The sequence below is a fragment of the Vanessa cardui genome, chromosome 11 (assembly GCF_905220365.1).
Source record: "Vanessa cardui chromosome 11, ilVanCard2.1, whole genome shotgun sequence".
NCBI classification, from domain to species: domain Eukaryota; kingdom Metazoa; phylum Arthropoda; class Insecta; order Lepidoptera; family Nymphalidae; genus Vanessa; species Vanessa cardui.
The window spans coordinates 9,380,619-9,404,047 of record NC_061133.1 but is presented as its reverse complement, the minus strand read 5'-3'; the positions used below and the strand labels follow the sequence as shown (position 1 = coordinate 9,404,047).

At 32.2% G+C, this 23,429-nt stretch overlaps 1 protein-coding gene across 5 annotated transcripts in view; it reads left to right on the top strand.

Annotated features, from left to right (window-relative positions):
* LOC124533629 (ecdysone receptor) overlaps positions 1–23,429 on the top strand; it is a 223,685-nt gene that overhangs the window by 111,033 nt on the left and 89,223 nt on the right. For all 5 annotated transcript variants that reach the window (XM_047109030.1, XM_047109032.1, XM_047109031.1 and 2 more), the window contains one exon: positions 11,513–11,779. In XM_047109030.1, coding sequence (XP_046964986.1) covers positions 11,566–11,779 — 214 coding nt within the window. In that variant the 5' untranslated portion in view covers positions 11,513–11,565. The remainder of the gene's footprint in view (positions 1–11,512; positions 11,780–23,429) is intronic.

Below are 23,429 nucleotides of genomic sequence, written 5' to 3'. Positions count from 1 at the left end.
GAAAGATAAAGAGAGTTACTTTCGTCTTATGTAAGTATAGATGTGGTTCTATGTCATGATCTATATCTAAATTTTATTTTTCAATTATTGCGTGTCTTGTTTTTATCATTGTATGTGTGTGTGTAGTAACAACAACACTACAGATGATCGATCGAGATGAACTATAAACACAAATTATTTCAATAAAGTTTTTTCTTATCTGTATCTACTCGATCTCTGATTAAAATCCACGTGTTTTATATTTATAGATTTTAGCATAAACAGTCATTTATTTCTGATTTCCTAGTAAATTCCTGAGATCGATATACAAAGAGAATTGCATTTTTATTGTTCAATTAGTAATTAATAATTTTTCAAACGAATTTTGTAATTATTTGCTCAACTAAAACACAAAAGGTTTTATATTTATCGTAAAACAGACTACATTTTTCTACTTAAGTTTAATGCAAGCCGCATTGGACACTGTTGGGAGTACTATTTTAACGGCAAACTGTCACGGAAATATTACTAATCTAGAAGGAATTATTTTAAATTCGTGACATTTATTAGACGATAAAAGTAGACCGAAAGCGAACAGATGTTTTTTATCACGACGTCATATATTTGAAAGGAATCTATTAATCACGAGTCATCAATCAACGTTCGACTTTTATTCGCGTGGAATGAAATCGCAAAAGGCGGTTGATAATTTTTTTTTTCAAACATTACAATTAGCTCATAATTAAGGACGGCCATGATTGTCAAGAGGAGTTAGAACATTGCGTGTTCCAAAATTGTCTGTTAATATTTCGATGAATGTGTCCGACTAACCTGCATAGCCACTTCGAGCTATCTTATACCCTTGTAGGCGCAGTCGGGCCGAAACGAGGCCGTCGGATCGATAGCCCCAGACACAGACACAACACGTAGCCCGGCGGCCGCGCACTGCGAGCCTTACGCCTAGAGGCCCCGTTCGCAAACAAACAAGGCGACTGACTCATCCAGTGAACTAAATAGTGTAAAGCAAACGCGAATTCGCCGATGCGATGCAACGTGTAATGAAAGTGCATCGCGTTTTCCCGTCGCAGTTTTTTGTTCTCAAGTCTGCTGCAAGTTTTGAGTGCTGGTTTTTTTTTTTTTTGTTCGTGAATGTGTCGTTGCATTTTTGCCGTGTCTGTTAATGGTTGTAACTATGTGATTCTCTGGTAACACGATACCTATAATTTTATGGATTTTTATGATAAGTATATGGCAATCGGATACTCAGAGGCTGAGGTATGTATTACTTACATTTGGGCTAATATTATGAATGGCATACAAATTTAAATAATTCAATTTAATCCTAGACAAGTTAACAATATTTTATAGATATATGTAATCTCTTTAATATATAAGTACATAAAACGATCTCAGTTCTTAATATATAAAATTATAATACGATATTTATATCAAGTCCGCTTTCTAAATAAATGCAATAATAAATTGACGTAATTTATAATAGATGAAGTAAACACACACACATCTCAGCCATTTTAGTTTTAATCTTACCTTAAATCTTTGTTCGTAAATGTTTAGTTTCTTTATTGGTGCATATTTTAAAGATAATAGCTTTTGGAAACATTTTCAGTAATAAATTCAACGCTTTAATATTACAGGAATAAAATCGGAACTCCTTTGTTCCTTCAATATTCATTGCTTTATGACATTATTTGCGTAGATACTCAGTTAAATATGAAATACTGTTATTACTTCCCCACTTATAGTTGTAACTTGTTGAAAATTCGAAAAAAAATTACGTTCAAAACGCACATAAAAGTATTCACTAAAAGAACGGTAATACGAATTGTAAAAAGTTTATCAGCATTTCTAATGAAAACCTTTAGTGGAGTTGTCGCAAAATAAACAAATGATTACACATACCAAAATACTTCCGGTTTGCGTTTTCCCCTAATGAGGAATTAGCTTGATAGGCCTTAATTCAACCTATACTGCCTTGGAACACGAGAAACTGTCGTCAAGATGTAAAAATAACTTCGGTTGAAAAGTTACATATAATTAAAGTTAATTACCATTTATTATTAAAATTATAAAGTGGTTTTATATTATTAATAATATGAATCGTGAAAGTTATATATGTATATAACATTGTCGATACAGATAACTAAAACATGAGTAAAAATTTTACTTTCAATCTGAACGACTGCTTGCCTTTCTTCACGTACCTCGAGGAAAAGTTGTGATGAATTATTTAGAATGATCTTCAACTGAGAAATATAACATGGACACGTTCTTAGAGATATAATCTTATTGTATCAAAGTCGTTCAAGAACTAATACAGAATATTCCGTTTCTAAACGAAATCTTATTATTGTAAAGCAAAAAAAGCACACACAGTTTCGTTTTACGACGAGGAAAATTAGTTTGCGTCTGGATTCAGCTACAATGGCGAGTAAAACAAAATCGTACTTTCATTTAGATAAGAGTATTTAAGTTCTGGCGCTGGTGTCGGCGATTGCACATTTGGATGCAAAATTCAACTCGGATGGCGTCACGACACGGCGCCCAGAACTCAGCTTGCTCTGAATACAAACTTCTCACTTAAAATGCTCTGAATCATCAAATAACACAAAGTTTTACAAAGAGATTAAATAATCGACGACCTCCGTGGTCGAGTAGTGTGTACACCGGTTTTCATGGGTACGCCACTCTGAGGTCTCGGGTTCGATTCCCGGCCGAGTCGATGTAGATTACCATTAGTTTTGTTGTCTTGGGTCTGGGGGTTTGTGGTACCGTCGTTACTTCTGATTTCCATAACACAAGTGCTTCAGCTACTTAAATAGGGATCAGAGTAATGTATGTGATGTTGTGTCATATTTATAAAAAAAAAAGATCGAAAACATTTAAACGTAACGCAAATCGTAAGTAAAATCACCAGAATATTACGAATTGTAGCGTTTTACATCTTTAAGTGCATATCTCGCTCGTGCACTTGCTTCCCATTTATTATCCTATCTACAAGTGCTTGTGTATTGCTTTTAATAAGTACCATATCTATTGTGGCAATCAAAACCATTTATCACCCTGCCTTTTTGATCCCAACATCATGATTCAACTCTCGAATGATAATACGTTCCAATAATTTAGTCTCCTCGGTAATATCTGCGCGTGGGCTGCCATATACACTACATGACATTAGATCGCTAATTAAATTTCTTAATAATAAATCCAGCACCTTGGCTGGTGTGGGTGTATATTTACGACAACCATAAAAAGATACAAAGGACGCTATCACGATAAGTCCGAGCAATTAACAGCAACTGCAGATTTAGTGCGCGTGTGTAATGCGCTCAATCATTATTTTTATGAGGACATTTTGACGCTCGTCTGATTACGACCACCCATTAGCTACCAAATATTAAACGAATGACTTTATTGTAATGTTTACTTGGTAGGGCTTTGTGAAAGCCCGTCTGGGTAGGTACCACCCACTCATCAGTTATTCTACCGCCAAATAACAGTACTCAGTATTGTTGTGTTCCGGTCTGAAGGGTGAGTGAGCCAGTGTAACTACAGGCACAAGGGACATAACATCTTAGTTCCCAAGGTTGGTGGCACATTGACGAAGTAAGGAATAGTTAATTTTTCTTACAGCGTCATTGTCTATGGGCGATGGTTACCACTTACCATCAGGTGGCCCATATGCTCGTCGCCAACCTATACCATAAAAAAAAGTTTAACAACTACAACGTTTTTGCATGTAACTTTGTTATTATCATAGAATGAAAAATTTCATATTAAAATTGTGATTTAAGTTTCGAAGTCGTAAGAAGTAAAACACAAAGTATCTTACGAACCGACGTTCGACGATAATAATAGTTGTCTCGATTTCAAACATTCGTAAGGTACATTATACGACGTATTTCATCGGTAAAACATTCAGCAATTTGTTCACGAGAAAATGCAGTTGAATAGGAAAATACTAAAGAACATTTGAATGGTCTTCAATATCATGCACACTCGTACGAGCATATAAATGCTGAAACATAAAAGCAATATAAAACTATTATGCAAACTGTTCAACTTGAGCCACACAATTGCAACTTGTCTTTATGTGAGAACTTCTGACATTGAAGATGAGGTACTTGAGATTTTAAATTACTTGCATCACAGTCATCTTATACATTTTGCTTGATTTATTTACTTTGAGTATAATATATATCATAAAAGCTTAACAACTCAGTTATTAAATTACTAGTTATTGCTCGCGGCTTCGCTCGTTTTAGGGCAGTAGTTACTTATTTTTCTCGTGGACCACTTTCAAAATTGTATTGGTTTCGGCTGCTATATTTCTACCACATTCATGAAGTCGACAAAAAATAAAAATTGTGTCGCTTCTGATTTCTGTTCCTATATTCCGATAGGTCAAATAAAATAAAAAATAGTAAATTTTCTAAAACTTTACTTATTAAAAGAATATAACAAGAAAAAATTAATAAGGTAAAAGCGGATAAATTTTCGTGGACCCATTAACATCTTATGTAACCCCATTTTTTATTCACGTCTACGTAGATTCCCATCATGACTCCTGAGGACCCTTGGGGGTCCACCTGGACCACTTTGGGAATCACTGTTTAAGGGTGTTTATTGTCATGTGTTAGGCAAAGTAAGTAGCATATGCCCATTCTTGGAGTTCAAGTTTGCTTCATACCAAATTTCAATAAATTCGGTTCAGCGGTTTGCTCGCAAGTCGCAACAGACAGTATAGTCGCAAATTCAATCCTAATTCGTTGAGCTATTGATAGTAACAATTTCATTTCAAAATCAACGTTTAGATGGAGGAGAAAATTGCAATAACAGAACGACTATTGTTCTTTAAAAAAAGACATCAATTTCGTCATAGAAAGTCACGTCCAAATCAAACGTAGCTCTTGCAACTCGACATATATGGATCGGTATCACTAAATCATTTTTACGCTCTGCTATTTTAGCGACACATATGTCACAACTCTCGTATCACCGAAATAAATAATAATCAGCTTATATTTAATCTTGTAACTCGTGTTTCGTAATACAAGTAATGGTGTCGTGTCAAACGAGCACAGATTGTTTTCTTATGGTTAAATGTTGCCATTTTAGTAAGCACTGACAATCGTTTAATTTGATGAGCAACACTTTATGTTTCACAATAATATTATTGCAATTTTTTTTCAAACCATATGATGACTCTAAGGTATTTTTGTTTCTGTAAATTTAAAAAGTAATTTCGTTGATTTTATATTTAACGTGTACTTACGTAACTATATTCAATTTCGGTTCCATTTTTGAATGAAAACGAATGAACGATTTCAACCATTATTCAGAACTTTTAAATAAAACTATCATCTCAAATCGGATAAGAAAGATCTGATACGATTTCAGAAGCATATATTGTGAATGCGTCGATAAAATAGCGACGTGATTCCCTCGCTGAGTCCTCGAATCTTTTCATCTCTCGATCGTCCCTCTGCATCGTAAGACGTAGTAAACACATGGACTTTCATCTGGCGAGAATATCCAAGGATCTTTCATTCTGAGTAAATCGAGAAATCGTATTATTAAAGCACTCCCTTGTGGATATAAGAATAATATTGCTCGCTATGGAAGCCGGTCTGGAGGTAGCGCAATAATCCGTTGATGCTTACATATTTATTTCATTTTATCTGATCCTTTAAATAATTTACTTGGTTTATAAATATAAGTCTCAACCATCAACTTCGAAGGATGCACTAAAAAGAAAATGTCACTTGAAGTTAAGACTTCTAGTCCTTGAATTTCTCTAGGGCGCTGCATACGTAATGTAATGTCGGAGATTTGCGGGTTTGTCAAAACTTCTTTAATTTATTTAATGAAATTTGCGCTCAGCTTGGACATAAAAGAAGCCAGTGCTCAAATTGAATTAAAATTCTTTTATTATTTAATATTAAAACATGCAAAACTTTCAAACATTGTTACCATTATGGATTACATACATATAGGACACAATTAAAATATTGTTATATAAAATTCATAACGACAGTGACATCGTGTTCGTATATTATGTAAAATAGTTAAGTATCACGAGTGTTACATCCCGTGGGAATGATAACAATTTGTTAGGAGTCACTCGAGGTCGGAACACACACGCTGGTTTCAATAATTCATAGAGTCCACACATCCGCCGTGCCGAACTCTCTAATTATGGCAAACAACGCAATCGACGTATTCCCACCTCTAGCGGTTATCGAACCCACCTCCTAGAACTATGCCTTATTATACCTATTTGTGATAACAAGGTCGTTAGTCCATCAGTGACGCAATGAAATGTCGCTGGCTCGGCGGTGACCTCGCCGAATATATCACTAAGCGAACTAGGGTCGTGCCACTCGTAAATTCTATTTCCGCATCGACGATACCTAATGTCAAAGAAACACAATGCGTCGTCACCAGTTTTGCATATAGATTATGTTCTTTGGAGAGCTATGGCGCGCCACGCTGACTGCGTTACTTCATTTCGTACTACGGTATTTTAAGTCTAGAATTTTTACTATGGTTTCTTTAAGAATGGACCGTTGACCAGTAAAGTCACGTTTAAAGTCGAACTTTATATATCTGAGTTTTCCATGTACAAGTTCTTCGAAAATATTTCAACAAAATATTTTCAACGTGCATAAAATCGGATTGCATTGCTACATCTAGCGTTCCGCTGGGAAAATATTTCAGAGAAACTCGGACTTAGCGTGGCTGGCGAAACGATCCGGTGCTTATATGCTTTCGATTGCTCTCCGTATTTTATTCTAACGTTATCGTAATGAGCCATAAAAATTTATCGTTTGTCGTAAAAGCACATCCTCTGTTTGGTCTGAAGGTTTGATGCGATGGAGCGAGAACCATGTTACGATGTGTGGGCATGTTGCAAATTTAATCATTAAATAATATAACCGTTATTGAGAAGTCGTTAGCTCTTTCGATCGATTCGAAAATCTGTTATAACTAGGGAGTAGGGACAGACAGCGGTTAGTGACTATGTTTTTTACTATGTAATGATTATGATAATGATGATACTTGTATCACATAAAAATATCTTTACTTAAAAGAATTCATTGTCCTTTGGTTCAAGCTAATATAATAACCGATATTATTGATAAATATTAATAAGTTTAATTCATACATTACGCCATGTACAATCTTATCGCTTTTATATTGCACTGCAAATTTTCGAATCCTATGTAAATTGTGACGGAAACTTCGAAACATTTAATCCATTAAAACGGACGACAATTATCTAACGTTTTAATGTAACTTGCAACAGCATTCCCGATTAGACAGCCCATGATGTCGGTAGTCGAGAGCCGATAGAAAGCTCGACATTGGGCCGGTATCGAAGTGGGTTGTTGCAGGCGAGGCGGCAAGTAGGTGAGCGTGTCGAGGTCGTGACGTCACACGCTTTCTCTGCGCCCGCGTTCATTGTGCAACGACAAGCGCGTGATGCGTTCGCGCAGTATTGCCGTTTCGCATTTAATAACAATTTTGGGGATTAATTACGTAACACTCAACTTTAATATCTAATTTTCTTTTATAGTTACGGCAAAAATAATTTCGAAGTATACTTTGATAGATTGTGTGATAACGTCTACAATTAAAGAGTTAGAGATAAAGTAATTATGAAAATGATATATATATAAATGGAATAAGGATAATATATACAAACTGCTAATGATGATGTTGATTTGATATGAACGTAGACATAACGGATTAATTGATGAATGTCACAAACATGTACAACATATACAGCCTGTAAATTTTCCACTGCTGGGCCAAGGTTCTCCTCTCCTTGAAGTCTTGGAGCATATTCCATGCTCCAAAACCTCTTCAATGTGGGTTAGTTATTTCATATTTGGCAGAATTTCGTGGAAATCAGACACTGCAGGTTTCCTCACGATGTTTTCCTTCACCACCGAACACGAAATGAAAATCCGGTGTAGCTTAGGTTTGAACCCGCAAACATCATAGTATCGTTCTAACCACTGGGCTGTCTCGGCTTTTGATGCCACGTATCAATGTAAATTGCTCAAGAGCATTTACATTATACAATTGTTAATCATAATAAAGCATTTCTTTGTATCATTGTTCTTAAAGCTCATTGTAATTAGAACAATTTAATTTTCGTGTCAAAACCTCTTAAATTCTCTCACGAACGTAAACAAAACTTCTGTCGTGTTTAAAAATGTTAAGCTTTGCACGTTTCACTTAAATTTTGTATGTATCGCTCAATTTATATTTAATGTTTTGTCGTAAAATATTTTAAGGAACAGTTACTGTTGCTCATAAAACAACGTGGACATGCATACCTAGTGCATGCATTTGGAAATCGTTTATAATATTTGGGAGGCTATAAACCTACAATATAGTTATAATATATAGTTCACAAGTATTTATACGCGAATAAGATTATAAAAGCATTTGTAACTTTTTATGAGTTGAGCTTTAATTTACATAATAAAATACCTTTTACGGGTTTCGGAACATTCAAATTTAAAAGTTTTTTTTTTATTAAAACCTTGCCCGATAAAGTTACACAGTAAGAAACTTTTACTTTTTTTATAGATATATTCGGATGTCGTTTCGGATTATTTTAATAAAATTCAATTTTCATAGTCAGATTTTTATGTACTTAGCATAAAGAACAATGCAGTCGAACAATGGATGCGTCAGAGGCGGCAATTATTTTTGACATCTGTCATATATCATAAACGTAATTGTTATCTGACGTTTATAATCATTTACAACGCAGTCTTTAAAAAAATATAGAAACTAAAAATATTTTTAATATTATGATTTCTGAAGAATATATATTTTTTTATATTTTTAGAACCTTTAATTTAGCTGGTTTATCTAAGAAACAGTAATTCCTTGCGTAGGTTTGCTACAACAAACCATCTACTTGATGAAAGTCTAAATAAACAAAACCCATTTCAATGCAAATTCAGGGTTAATTTTGAAATTTCAATAATAATACCGACTAAAGTCTTTAACAAGATTAAAAACTCGGATCGTTTTGCTTTAATAGAATTGTGTAATTAAAATTTCCTCACTGCTAAATGTAAAATATATTTAACAAGCCCATAGTAGTCTCTGGTTCAATTACAGACAATTTTATTATCTGTAAGCAAAACTAATAATGTATGTCATTTATGCTTAATCGTGCCATCTTCTCAGTCTTAAGTCTCAATCTCCTTTCTCTGTCATTTTTATTTTTAAATTAAACAATTGTTTGAGAAAAACTCCTAATCCGTCGCATCATTGATTCAATTTGGGTTCTTAAAAATATGAAATTCACGTCAATATTCCAAATTCGAAGCGAATGTAACTGATACGAATATTATAAATATATACAACCTTTTTCGTAACCACTGCATGTTCAATTATATTTTTTAGGTTAGATTACATTTATGTAATACGAGCTATTTTCATATATACATTGCCAATGTAAAAAATCTTACCAAACAGTAAAACCTTTGCCGTAAAATATTGCTTAATTTAATATGCAATTAAATTACCGCGATCATAAATATTATTAAATTAATTTTCATTTCATGTATATCTTAATATATTTTAACCTTGGTTTAAGCAATGGAGATTTCAAACTGATTTTCGTTATCACGATCAGTTGCAGACGTGTTAACCTACTTCGTGACAATGAATTCTTGTAAGTTGCTGTTAACAAAAAATACCAAGGCTAGTAGATCCATGAGTGCCCAACATGCAATAAATGTATTAAGTAAATATCTATACACATACAATTTTAATGGAGAGATCTGGTTACATTTGTCGTATTTAACAGAATACTTTAAATAGTTGGTACAGAAACAAGAATTAAAAATACAATGATAATGAACATCTATTACTCAGTCTTCATCTGGTCAGAATAGACGCATTCTTTAAAATATTTCCGGGAAATAAAAAATACGTCGAGGAACGCACAAACGTAATCTTTGGACAGACTCAATAAAAAAAAGTATATGCAATCTTCTTCAAATTTATAATCATAAAAAGAAATGCTCAAAACCACAATCTTTCAAAAAGTATGTTTTGTTATATAAAATAATTTTAGCAATCAATTTTTTTTTTAAAATGGCAACACTCCAATGTAACGGTTGCAAACAATCGTATTTTCATTTTAAATGTGTTCGAAACGAATCATTTCGATATGTATTGAAGTATACAGGTATTGTAAGAGGTTGTTAGACTAAATAGTTTCCTGTAACCGTTATCAGATGCAGCCACGGTGCTATATAAACTTGAGCATAGTATTGGAGACAGAATGACGATTCATACTGGAAACGCAAATCTAGTATATAGTTACGATAACGTATTATGACAAACATTTTTCAGCATTAAAAAGATAAAATACTAGGTTGTTCCAAATAGGATCCAAAAAACGAAAAGATTTTGTGATAACAGTGAAAAACCCCTGATTAGGGTATTACATGCTAGGATATTATTATCAAAATGAATATTATTATTTACATACCACAAATAATCATCAACTCTTAACAAAAAATGTGCCGTCAATCGGCCATATTTTAATGAATAAAATACCGAAAATAGTTCACAAATTGCTTTTTTTGTCGGGCCTAATATCTCACAATAAAATTATGACACTTTAATTTCTATAAAGAATATCTTTTCTGTATTAGAATTACTTTTTTTAAACGGTTTTTTGCGTGAGGCATAGATGTGGTCTGATTAAGCCTATAGGATAATTGAGACTAAGTAGTTTTATTAATTAATCGAAACCTCTATGTTTCTAACTTAACTCAAGCAAGGCAAAGTTTAATTAACTCGAGTACGTGGTCTCAATGTCCTTCGTCATGTTATCTTCTAATCAACCTTTAGTTAATTTGGCTTCTAGAATTACATTTATTTTCAAATAAATTAAAGCAGCTCTAACTGTAAGGTTAATTGTTTTTTATTTAATCTATACTAATATTATAACATCGAAAAAAAAAACATTTCAAATGGCTATTTGTTACAATGTTTTTTTAATTAAATTTTGGAATCGAGCACGTAGCTATGCCAGAAGTGTGAACCACTCTTTACACAAACAATTTGATGCCACAATGGGATCTAAGACTCTATATTACTTACTCGTAATTACATTGGCTCACCCACCCCTCAAACAGGAACACTGCATACACAGTATTGATGTTTGGGGGTCGAATAATTGATGAGTGGGTGGTGCCCACCCATATAGGGGAAGACACAAAGCCCTAACACCGGATATAATGCTATCAAAGAAATCTATAATTTTGTACCTTTAAAAGACTAGCAAACATACTGACAATGGAATTTTGTACTTTCATGTTTAATGTTAATGCGTCTGCTAATGTTTATTCCACTGGGGAATATTCACCATCAGCTCGTCTGCCGAATATTCTATAGAGGATAAATAATAAAACTCAGCAATGTATAATTTCAATGAGTATCTCTAATGTTAATTTATATTTTGTTACAGAAGTGTGGAGCGCGGGCGGCGGGGGTGGCGGTACAGCATGCGGTAACAGCGGCATGGACCTGAAACACGAGGTGGCATACAGGGGTATCCCGAGTCAGGTGAAAGCTGAGCCCGGGGTCAGTCATAACGGTCACCTGAACGGGCAGGTCCGCGACTGGATGGCGGGGGGAGGGTCTCCGTCGCCGGCGACGCAGCCGCAGCCCAACGGCTACTCGTCGCCGCTCTCCTCGGGCAGCTATGGCCCTTATAGCCCCAATGGAAAAATAGGTAAGAATATATAAATATTTAAAAAACTTAATCTCTATTCAATAAGGGTCAAAATTGCTTAGCAATGTATAACTTCGAAGTTTAATCCCGTCTCCCTAACAATTTTCGTCATTAAAATCAGAACTATATTTAAATATTCATATCATATAATGATTATGAAATAACAAACATGTATGAAAATGGCGTGTCACCCTAGGTTGGTTGTTAACACTTCATCAGTGAAATACGAAGTGAATTCTTACAGAATCGCACTGTATCTCTGTTATTCTTATAATTTATTTTTAAAAATCAGATACAATAATTATAAATTACATATTCACATAATAATAAGGATATGCGCATATTTAAAAAGTGTACGAGGTCATATGATAGACGTTGTTAAGGATAGTATGTTCTATGTTTAAAATATATAAAATAAATAATAAACGAAATGGAAATCTTTGTCATAACAACTCCAGCTGACGCTCCAAGTACTAAAACTGGCACAGTGTGATTTATTGCTTTCGGAATTACATTTACAATATTAAGATATCGAAAAACAAAAAGCTAATCTGCAACTAATAGTTAGTGGATTTAAAAAATTCAGAGAAGTATAATTTAGCCGTCATTCCCACCAATGAAATAAAAATAAAATAAAATGATGAATGAATGAGAGAAAGCCTCTCGAAAGTATCTGTTTGATTAACCAGTTGGAAATTAACTTTAGTGTTCCATGTCACCAAGAACAGTGACATTTCAACATGTTGTGTGTTGTATAGCGGCATGATCATATTTGGTCAAACTCTTTATAATAAAAGTAGATAAATTGTCACAAGTAAATAATATTTAAGAAATATGTTATAATTAATAGATTAAAATATACAAAGAATTAAAGAATTAAAAAACTAAATAAATAACTACTAATATTGTTACAACTTGCCTATCTATTGTTTAAAGCTCGTTTTGGACAAGAAATAATATTTTTTTCAATATACTTACGTATTCTCTACATACCGTAGCCTATTAATTTATAACTTTACTATTATTTAAAAAAATAACATTTTTAATCAAAATACTTAAGATAAATAAATAAAATTAATCTCACTTGGCTAGATTCACTTTAGTCTGTGTTAGTAATGAAATTCTATAGCTATGATTTCATTTAAACGAAACAAAAACGTGCCTTTGATGTGTTAAAACAATGGTGTTTTCGTTTATTAATTTATACTATCCAAAATTATATTAAGACTGAAACACGAATAGATGAGAACGATATATTTCGTAATTTCGTCGTCAACGGCCATGTTTTTTTCAATTCTTTCCTCGTTTCTTGGAAATTATCACACTTCACAAGAAAATTCCTGTGAAAATTTCTCGGAGAATTCCTTAGAAATAGGTTACCTACTTATTTCTATAGAGCGAATATGAAAATAAATTTCAATAGGTTTTTGATGTGGGTTTAAGTTACGCTAGAATATTACGTACCCGCCTTAATCCAGGGTGAGGGGATACAAAAGACTCGGGCGTCTCACCATGATCAAATCTTAGACCGTACTTGAGCCACCCCTAGGTGTCTCACAAATATTTATTGGAGGAAGGGAAGATCATCAGAAGATTACCTTAACCTAGGCGCTTGTACTTGCACGCTAAAGACAGGGCTGGTTGTACCTACTGAAGTGGACTAATGTTTCTTTTTTGTACTAGTATTATAGTAATATTATATATTTTTTAAATAATAAATTAGAACGGAAATCAATTTAATTTATTAAAAAAAAACTGTATTTAGACTTTCAATATCTTTCAATATAAATAAATTTAATTTAAAATATATAAATATAAACATATCCATATATACCTACTGCTGGCATGTAATAACTTACTGAGGTGATTTAATTATTATTTTATTAATTTAGTTTTCCAAATTATAGATTAACACTAATATAATCTGATACCATTGCTATATATAATATGTATGTTGTAAGTGTGCTTAAATAAATAAATAAATATATAACATTTAAAAAAGCGAGAGGTCGTTGAACTCCATTTAAAATCCATTACAGAATGTCACGCGAAGTAACGATTACAAATACATACATACACCACATGTTCATAATATAACTTAACTAATATAAATGTGAAAGTGATTTGTTTGTCCTGCTTTCACGTTTCAACGCCTGATTCGATTATCGTTAAATTCGTCGCACGAGGACTTAGATATTAACGGACGCCATATTTACCCCGAACGATAAAAGATACGACTTTCAAACGGTCACAGCCGTGATAGCAAGTACCCATATAAATAACCCTTTTATATCGCTGTTTAGCGGAAAAATATTTTTTTTACCAAATCAAACAAGCATTTTCGTCATTTATATTAGCAGAGATATAATGAATTACACTATACAGATAATAATAAATAATGTTTATTTTTGTTTGTGTTGTGCGTTCGAGTATCGTTCACACGATCGAATTGGTATTTTACCCTGCTCATCGTACTAAGAAATTGTTAGTATCGTAATCGAATCGAAATGTCATTATCGTTCAACCTTTCCTATTCAACTAATACAAATATCTAGTTTTGTTTGGATCGTATCGTAATTCTACTAATTTATAAATTAGTAGAATTGTCTATTAATTAAGATGGAGCTGAATTTTATTTTTGCAACGAATGATCGATGTTTAATCGGAATAGAATCGAAAACCGTTGTTGTTGACACGGGTCTGAAGGTCTATGTACGGTCAACATAAAAATATGCTCTACATCTTTCGTGTTTTTACAACACGCACCGTTGCCATACCGATTATTCGAAAGCAACCAATTTATTTTTTATATTATAACTAGTAGTCGCCCGCAACTTTGTTCGTGTTTAAGGGTGTTGGATGTCAAGTGCCAGGCAAAAAAGTAGCCTATGTCTTTTCTTGGAGTTTATGTTTGCTTCATAGGAAATTTCATCAAATTCGGCTCAGTGGTTTGGTTATGAACTAGGGACAGACAGACAAACAGAGTAACCCAAATGTATTTATAATATTCGTATAAATTTAACTTTCTATTTACATTATAACAGTATCATAACATTTCTACATCTGTTATGTGGAGTAATAATTATAAAGTTAATTGTTTACTTTTATGCAACTATATATATGAATGAATGTAATTGGGCTTGAAATTACTTGTCTTAAATTTATCGCTAACAATTCGTTTGTGTGAAATCATGAAAATGTATGAGCCTTACACGTATATATCAACTGTAATTATATTTATATTAAAAGATTATTTTCTTAATATAAGTTTCCTTCGAGTTTTCTATATTTTGTAACGCAGTTTTAAACAAAACCTTTTTTTAAACGTAATACTAAACATTCAATCTTATTTCCTATTTGACAATTTGACAAATTTTAATTTGAAACAAACTTATAATAAAGAAAAAATGTAGTGCAATATATTTGAATGATAAAAAGCTCATAACCCTTTCATATAGTATACATGCTTCTCTATTTTTCTTCCGCTTCTTCGCATTCTACATGGGGAAAGAGTATAAGTTTTAGGCATAAAATAGTAGTCTATGTCATTACCTGGAGTTCAAACCATCTCCATAACAAATTTCATCAAAATCGATGCAGCGATTTAAGCGTGAGAAAACAGAGCTACTTTCACATTTCTAATTCTATATAATATTTTACATATCTATCGCTACTAACAAATACTTCTATAATTCTCTTGTTATAACTAATATATTGCACCAATGACCTCTAAGTGTAACTAAAAGTCACCTACATTGTTTAACAGAAGGTTAGTGGCCCACATAATGTTAACAAAGAACATATCCTGTCTATACGTATTCATGACCAGGTTAGTGGGTGGTAGCGATAAGAATACCGGTTCTTAAAAAAATAGAAGGAGTACAAAAATAAATGACAATGACTTTTCATATTTGATAATTTTAACAAAAAGAAAAACCGACTTCAAACAAAACACTATTTTATAACAAATAAAAATGCACTAAAAGTAATAAAAATAGTTGCATATATAACATATTTCTTAGAGTCCTCCTAGGTCAAATGAAATGAAAAATATTAGACTACTTAAAAGTCGATTTACGATTATATAAAGTAGTTACAGTTATTGTTATATTTGGAGCCGGTGTGAGTAATAAAACAGACGAATTGATAACCTCCTCCTTTTTGAAGTCGGTTGAAAATATTAACTAGTATGTCCACAGCGAAACTTAATGTTATTCAAAAGACCTTTTTAAGACTTTTTTACCTTTTTTCCAACCCTCTAAAATTTATTTGTCAAATTATCACAATTTATTAAATTTTAATCAAATCCTCTTCAATTTACTGCACGTCTACGTCTGGAGGTCTGAAATCTGAAAATGCCATAGCCGACTTATTGTATGCAGCTTTCGTAGACTTGCGCTATTAATATATAAAATATGTACTAATAAATGTAAAAGTAACTCTGTGCGTCTGTTTGTCTTTACTCTTTCATGGTCAAATCATTGAAAGGAAATTAATGACATTTGATTTAAAGCAAGGTTGAACTACAAGGAGGTGGGTCGCAAAATGTAGGTTTCCTCACGAGATGAATTATAATTTTAATTTAAGCGCATAATCGCTCAGTACAGTAGTATTGGTTCCAGTTTGAATTCGCAATCTTCGTATAAGATTTTCGCGTTCCTGCCACTGGACTGTAAAGAACAAGACTTACTTTAGCACAGTTCAAATTAAAGCATACTACTCCCTAGTTATATTTCGTAAAATTAAAGTTACGATTAAAAATAAATAATATTTTAGTAAAATCATTGTTGTTCTGTTGTTAAAATGAAATATTATAGAAGCATTTCATTTTATTAGCCGTACCCAAGTCAAGTTCTTATAAAATTACTCAGCTTTAATTTATCGCATGCAGTCACGACACGCTTCCAAATGCAACGAACACTCGTATCCAAATTAACTTTTTTTTTTTTTTAATAGAATACATTTTTTTTTTCTATTTTATTTTAGGGAAACAAACAATGTAGTAGTCGCCAGCGACTTGGCGCGCGCTTAAGGGTAAAAAGATGTCCTTTCTTGGATTTTGACAACATTGCTTCACACCAAATTTCATCATAATCGGTTCAGCGGTTATGTCGTGAAACAGCAACAAAAAGACAGAGCTACTTTCACACTTATAATATTAATATACAATACATACATCATCTCAGTTTACACTGATAAAATACAATACACTCTTTGCCCCTTTTAGATTAAAATGAAAATTATTATCTGTGTTCCGCGATTAAATTATTTCTGTGATAAATGTTACAACCTCTTTTTATGATTGTTAAATGCTTTTGGCATTACCGGGATTCCCCTTTGCCTTAAAATTTGGTCAATATCCGAAAGACGTATATACAGAGATGTCCTTTAAGATCGCATCTCGACTCAACAGGTGGTCGGAAAGAATCGTGATCAAATATTATAAAGCAAACTTCGCGCTATTAACAACTTATATTAATAAGTAAAATTAAGTAACGATCTCTCTTGAATATAAAAGGGAGTTCCTTCGATTTTTGTCGAGAGTTTTATGTATAATTTTATACTGCTTTATTATCTTTTAACGCTAATGTATCCTTTTACAATGTATATAGCTGGGTACCTACTTCGATCAATCATCCTCCACCACACTGTTCCAATGTTGGTTAGTGGGTACACATGTAGCAGAATTTCGTTATGATAAGTCTTTAAAACTTAAATAATAATTCGTAACAAAATCGATATACAAAACAAAAATTCAATTTTCGAACATCGTTTTATTCTGAGCTTTTTAATAATCTGTATTTAATATCGATTTTATTCCACAGATAACATATTTAATAATCACCTTAATACCTACTATTTAAAAGTTGGCTTGTAATGTTTATCTATAGCGAATAATGCGTTACGTGATAAAAACGTAACGTTCACATGCGCGTTTTGTTACTCTTTTAGCGTGACGTCATACGGCATATAATGTATGAATCGTATAAACAATTTTCACCGAATAAAAATATACTCGTAGGTAAGCAAACAATTTATATATATATCAACTCGACCTCTTTCGACCTCATTGACACTACAACCAACCAAGGACATACCGTTTATTATCGCATTCCTAACCAAAAACAAATCTGGTAAAGTTATAACATATCAAGACCTTTCCAGTTTAATGTGTAGTTAGTGAACGCGGGTCTCGTTTATTTGGTTGGTTCATTTATCAGTGTTAAAGGATTTTTCCGTATCGTTATCGCGCCAAACCCGATAATGAGGGCAATGACCTAAGTGTAGCGTGATGTGCCAAGATAAAAAAAAATTCTTATAATTTGACTGGAAAATACATGCATTTGATTTAACTTGGGTTTGAAATGCTAATATTGGAGGCGGTATTATTTTTAGTTTTCCTTATTCGTAACCATTTTAATTTTTTATTCAAGGTGCAAAGAGTACATAACATTAGTACCTAGAAAATTTTGTATTTTATTTTTATTGAAAACCAAAATTGAATTACTTTGTGTTGGAAATTTTAATTTAAAAATTGGTAACTAGATGAATGTTTAAGTTAAAGTAAGTTTTAATGATAAATTCAAAAAGTAATTTGTAAAATATTTTCCATTACGTGTGTTTAGAATATAAATTAGCGAGGTCGTGAGGGTACAGAGTTCGCAATACTCCGCTAACAAATCTAAGAAAACCACAGTGTGAATTATGCATAAAATGTTAAGACAAAAGCTACAGCAGATATATAATCTATACTTAATATTATATATAACGGAATGAAATCTGTCTGCCTTGCTTTTACGGTGTAAAAGCAAAGTCAAGGTATAAAGAAAGCTGAAATTCCAAGGAAGACAATAGTTTTTTTGTGTGCCTAACAATTAAAACGTTAGCGAAGTCGTGGGCGATAACTAGTATTAAATAAAAATATGTAATAGATAATAAACAAGATATACAAAAATATTGTATTTTATATAAAAGATAAAAACGCGTCCATTTTTTTATTTCGTTTGTTCACGATTTTATCTATAAATGTTTATTTATGAGCGATTAGTTAAATAATCTTGTGTCTCCGTCTATCGAATGACAAATCAACGTTGATAGAACGAGAGCAATTACCATTGTGAAATATCCGCTAAACAAAATTTATAAGTATGTATGGCCGACAGATAGCTCATAAAAAGCAATTCTGTATTTAAATGAAATTGTTACAATTTTCTTAAATCAAAAATTGAATAAAATCAAGAATTAATAAAACTACATCCCATATAAAGAAAGAAACACAAATTCCTATAATTGTAAAATTGCTATCGAATATAATAATATTGATTGAAATTATTCAGGGACGTCGATAATAGTGCATTTGATCGTTGCCGCATAATCATCTAATAACCTATAAACTTTACGATACAGAAACCCCATAAAATCAAAAATATTTATACCTCGAACTTTATTACCTAAAAAGAAAACAGTTTCCGAGAACCAATTAAGAAAACTTGTATGCCGAATATTTGCCTCACAAGCGATCTCCGTGTCACGTCTTAGCGTCCCTCATTAATTCCTCGTTAAAATTTATTTCATGATGCAGCCGACGGTCTCTGTGAAATGAAACACCGCTGATCTTATCTAAATCTTCATTACCTACACTTGAGCCGGCTAAAAGTTCGTTTGTATTCCGTACGACGGCTTTTACAATAATAGGAATCACATTCACGCCTTTGTAATGGAGATTCAAATAAGATGAGCAACGTAAATTTATTCTACGTGTTCTTTATAGAATTAATAATGTTTGTTGGAAAAATATTAAAGAAGGTATTGCTTACACAAAAAGATATTATTAGATTAATCTGAATGTATATTTTTAAAGTTATTAAACATTACATATTTTCTAAGATTTTTTTATAACTTTAATAAATCAATAATTCAGAGATTCAGTGTTTTTGGTAGCGATGTGAATGTTAGATTCTGACTTCTCGTGCTCTTAATTAAAAAGAAAACCTCAATACTAGTTGACCTTAATAAAAGCAGTATAATATTAATTTTACTGTAATGTTTTGGCTGTAATTTTTTTAAATGTTCAAAAACGGTGTTATGACGTCATCGCAATTAAAAAAATTGACACGCACAATTTTCATACGATCTATTGAACATAGCTTATAAAGTGGGAACAACGCTTTATTGTATGACAAAGCTCATAGAAAACTTTTTATCCTTTATAATATATATTATTAATAACAAAAAATTACTTGAATATAATAAATATTTGCTGTGTATTATTTCACATGTTATATTTTATATACGAGTGCAGATGCACATTCCGCTTTACATCATGTTTTCCTTTGTGACACATTCCGTTGTAATTTCAATAATGCGAAATCGTCAAAATTTCGCATCTCAATTATATATAATATTCTTGTCTACAAATGTATCAGTGGTATAGAAAACGTGTCTTATATTAAGTAGATATTTAGATGAATAATTGTTGTAATCTCATCATTGCGTTTCATCTCACGGTCGCTAAAAACTTCAATAAATAAAACAGATTGTTCTTTTTTTGAAACGTTTCATCGTTTGAGAATAAAACGACATTCCAAGAATTCTAATTTTCACTTCGGGTGCAGCGTGGGATGCACTGGTATTTTAAATTGCACTGAAAATAAGATTTTTATTGAATGTGACACGAAAGGGAAGTTGTTAATCACTACATATTATAAAACAAAGTCCCCCGGCCGCGTCCGTATGTCTGTATGTTCGCGATAAACTCCAAAACTACTAAACGGAATTTCATGCTGTATTCATTAATAGACAGAGGGATTCGTTGAAATACGTTGAAATTTAACGACAATAGGCTACTTGACAGTGCGAAAAATAAATTGTGAATTATTGTTTCAGTGTATATTATGAGTTTAAAAATGGTTATTTGAAAGTTGAAAATAATACTTAATTTATTCAAAAATCTATCAATAAAAATGCATTTTTTCAAACGTTTGTCACGTGACACAAAACGCTCCTGATTGGCCGGGCTTATGATGAAGTCACTTTCTTGGTAACCTTGCTTTTCTACTGTATACACTTTCTTGTATTTTAATATGTGGTACACATATTAAAATACAAGAAAGTGATGTCACCGACCCCATTGCAGCGCCATATTGTCCAAGTAGCGTTTTTGTGCGCTATTTAAATATGAAATTTTTATTATGATATTTTTCGGCAAATATGTACTTTTATTGGGTTCCTTAACTTCTACTAAATAATATAAAATGGATTTTAAAAAGCAGTCAAATAGCCTATTGTTAAACATTGATAAAAACCACCAACAGAATAAATAAATACAAAAAAAACCTTATGTCCACCCGTGCGAAGCCGGGCGGATCGCCAGTTCATATTAATAATGTTGGTTACAACCAATTTAAAGTTGACTTAACAAATGACAATACAACAATGAATCCTCAACAAATGTCATGCATCGCCATGAAATCCTTCAGTAGAAACCGATTGCGAATAAAAGCAATAATTTCAAGCGAGTCTTGCACTCGATAAAATATAACCGTCATAGTATTTTACGAGGGAATCGTTCTTACTGTCAATATAATACATATTTATATGTTTATACCCGTTCATAAGATGGAAGTTCTATAAGCAACCACCATAACCAATTTTATAGTCATGTCTTAATAAATAATGGTACATAAATAAGGTTCTACAATTTGTAAGTGATTTATTTATTGTTTGATATTTCGTAAGCAATTAAATTATCGATATCTCTTTGTATCAGACTATCGAGTAAAAACCAGCATCACCTTTCTCGTCATTGTGTGACGTCACAGAATCGCTTGAGTTTGTTACCATGGCAACTGGTTGCCTGACACCAATTATTAAATGTGCGATGATGATCTTATTTCCCGCCAGGATAAGTCCCGTCATTGACGTCTACGTCACCAACGGTACCAAAATGGCTGGTTTTGTTCTATTATGTTAGTATAGTAAAAGTCGAGATGGCCCAGTGGTTAGAACGCGTGCATCTTAACAGATGATTGCGGGCTCAAACCCAGGCAAGTACCGCTGATTCATGTACTTAATTTGTCTTTTTAATTCACCTCGTTCTCAGCGGTGAAGGAAAACATCGTGAAGAAACCTGCATGTGACAAATTTCATAGAAATTCTGCCACATGTGTATTCCACCAACCCGCATTGGAACAGCGTGGTGGAATATGTTCGAAACCTTCTCCTCAAAGGGAGAGGAGGCCTTTAGCCCAGCAGTGGGAATTTACAGGCTGTTGTTGTTGTTGTTTGTTGTTGTTGTATATTTGTGTCAAAACATCATATAGCAAATGAATACCCTATAAATATAATATGTTTCCGTATGTATACGGGGGTAAGTGTATAATTTAACATTTTTTTTTCAACCAATTATGTCACAGTAATTACGTTCATTTGAACACACGACAACCCTAACACGCCTTAGGTATACACAAGTCAATTCGCCCAATAAGGAACGCTCGTGTGAATAAGATCAAAATAAGATTCTATAATACAGAAATATATCATGATATCGAATCCGATCCCAACTTTATTGTGATTTACACAATGGTATATCGAATGTCATTTACTTTCTTTTCAAATAAGATATTATTGCGGAATATTTAATATATTTGACGTATGTAACAAATCAAATAGTTTATTATGCGTTAGTCATAAATTGCATACAATAACTCTTAATTTTTTATAACTAAATAACACACAAAGAAACTATATTCTATTTACTAATATATATCTAATTGTTTATTTAAGTAAGAATGCCCATAATTATTCACTGTCATAAGATAAAATCTAATCGGAAAAAAGAAATCTGTCTTGACATTACAAATAAATCATTTAATTTTAAGAAATTTATCTATTTCGAAAAATCTTTTTGTAGTCATTTTTAGTGTTTCAAAATGAGTTAAGAACGGATGTATTGTTGTGTGCCAAGTCGAAAAGAACATTTCATTGCAAGTACTAAGAATATGATTATTTATTTAACCCAACTCGGAAAAAAAATGATTTGAACCACCTTAAATAATGACGAAGCTGTCCTTGGATATTGTCTATGAAATAGAATCAACGATTAAGTCACTCACTACCCCCTTTGATTCATTTGATAGTAACACTTCAGACTTCATTCATAAGCAAGAACGCACTGCGTTCTATACAGCGCTTGTTTCAATTCCAGATCATTTGTTGAATTGTACAAAATGTTTGAATTGTATTAACGTTTTTATTTATATTGTATCACAGTTCCCAAATATTAAACGAAAATATTTATTCGGGATAAAATTGATCTCTATAAGGAAAATAAATATTTACTTGAATAACATTGAATGAGCATTTGTCTATATAATAGTTTATTAATGTACATTTAATTCCTTGGAAAAACCCCTAAAATATTGAGAAAGAGTTTATTACGAACGCAATAATTGCGGGCACAAAATTGAAAAGGAACAATCTATGATAACATTTACGAATCTTTTCAAAGTAAACAAAAATAGAAATAATAAACTAAAAAAAGGAAATAATATAATAGTGTCCAGAATTCGTTGAATTTATCTACATTATTATATGAATTTATCTACATTATTATATGAATTTATCTACATTATTATATGAATTTATCTAC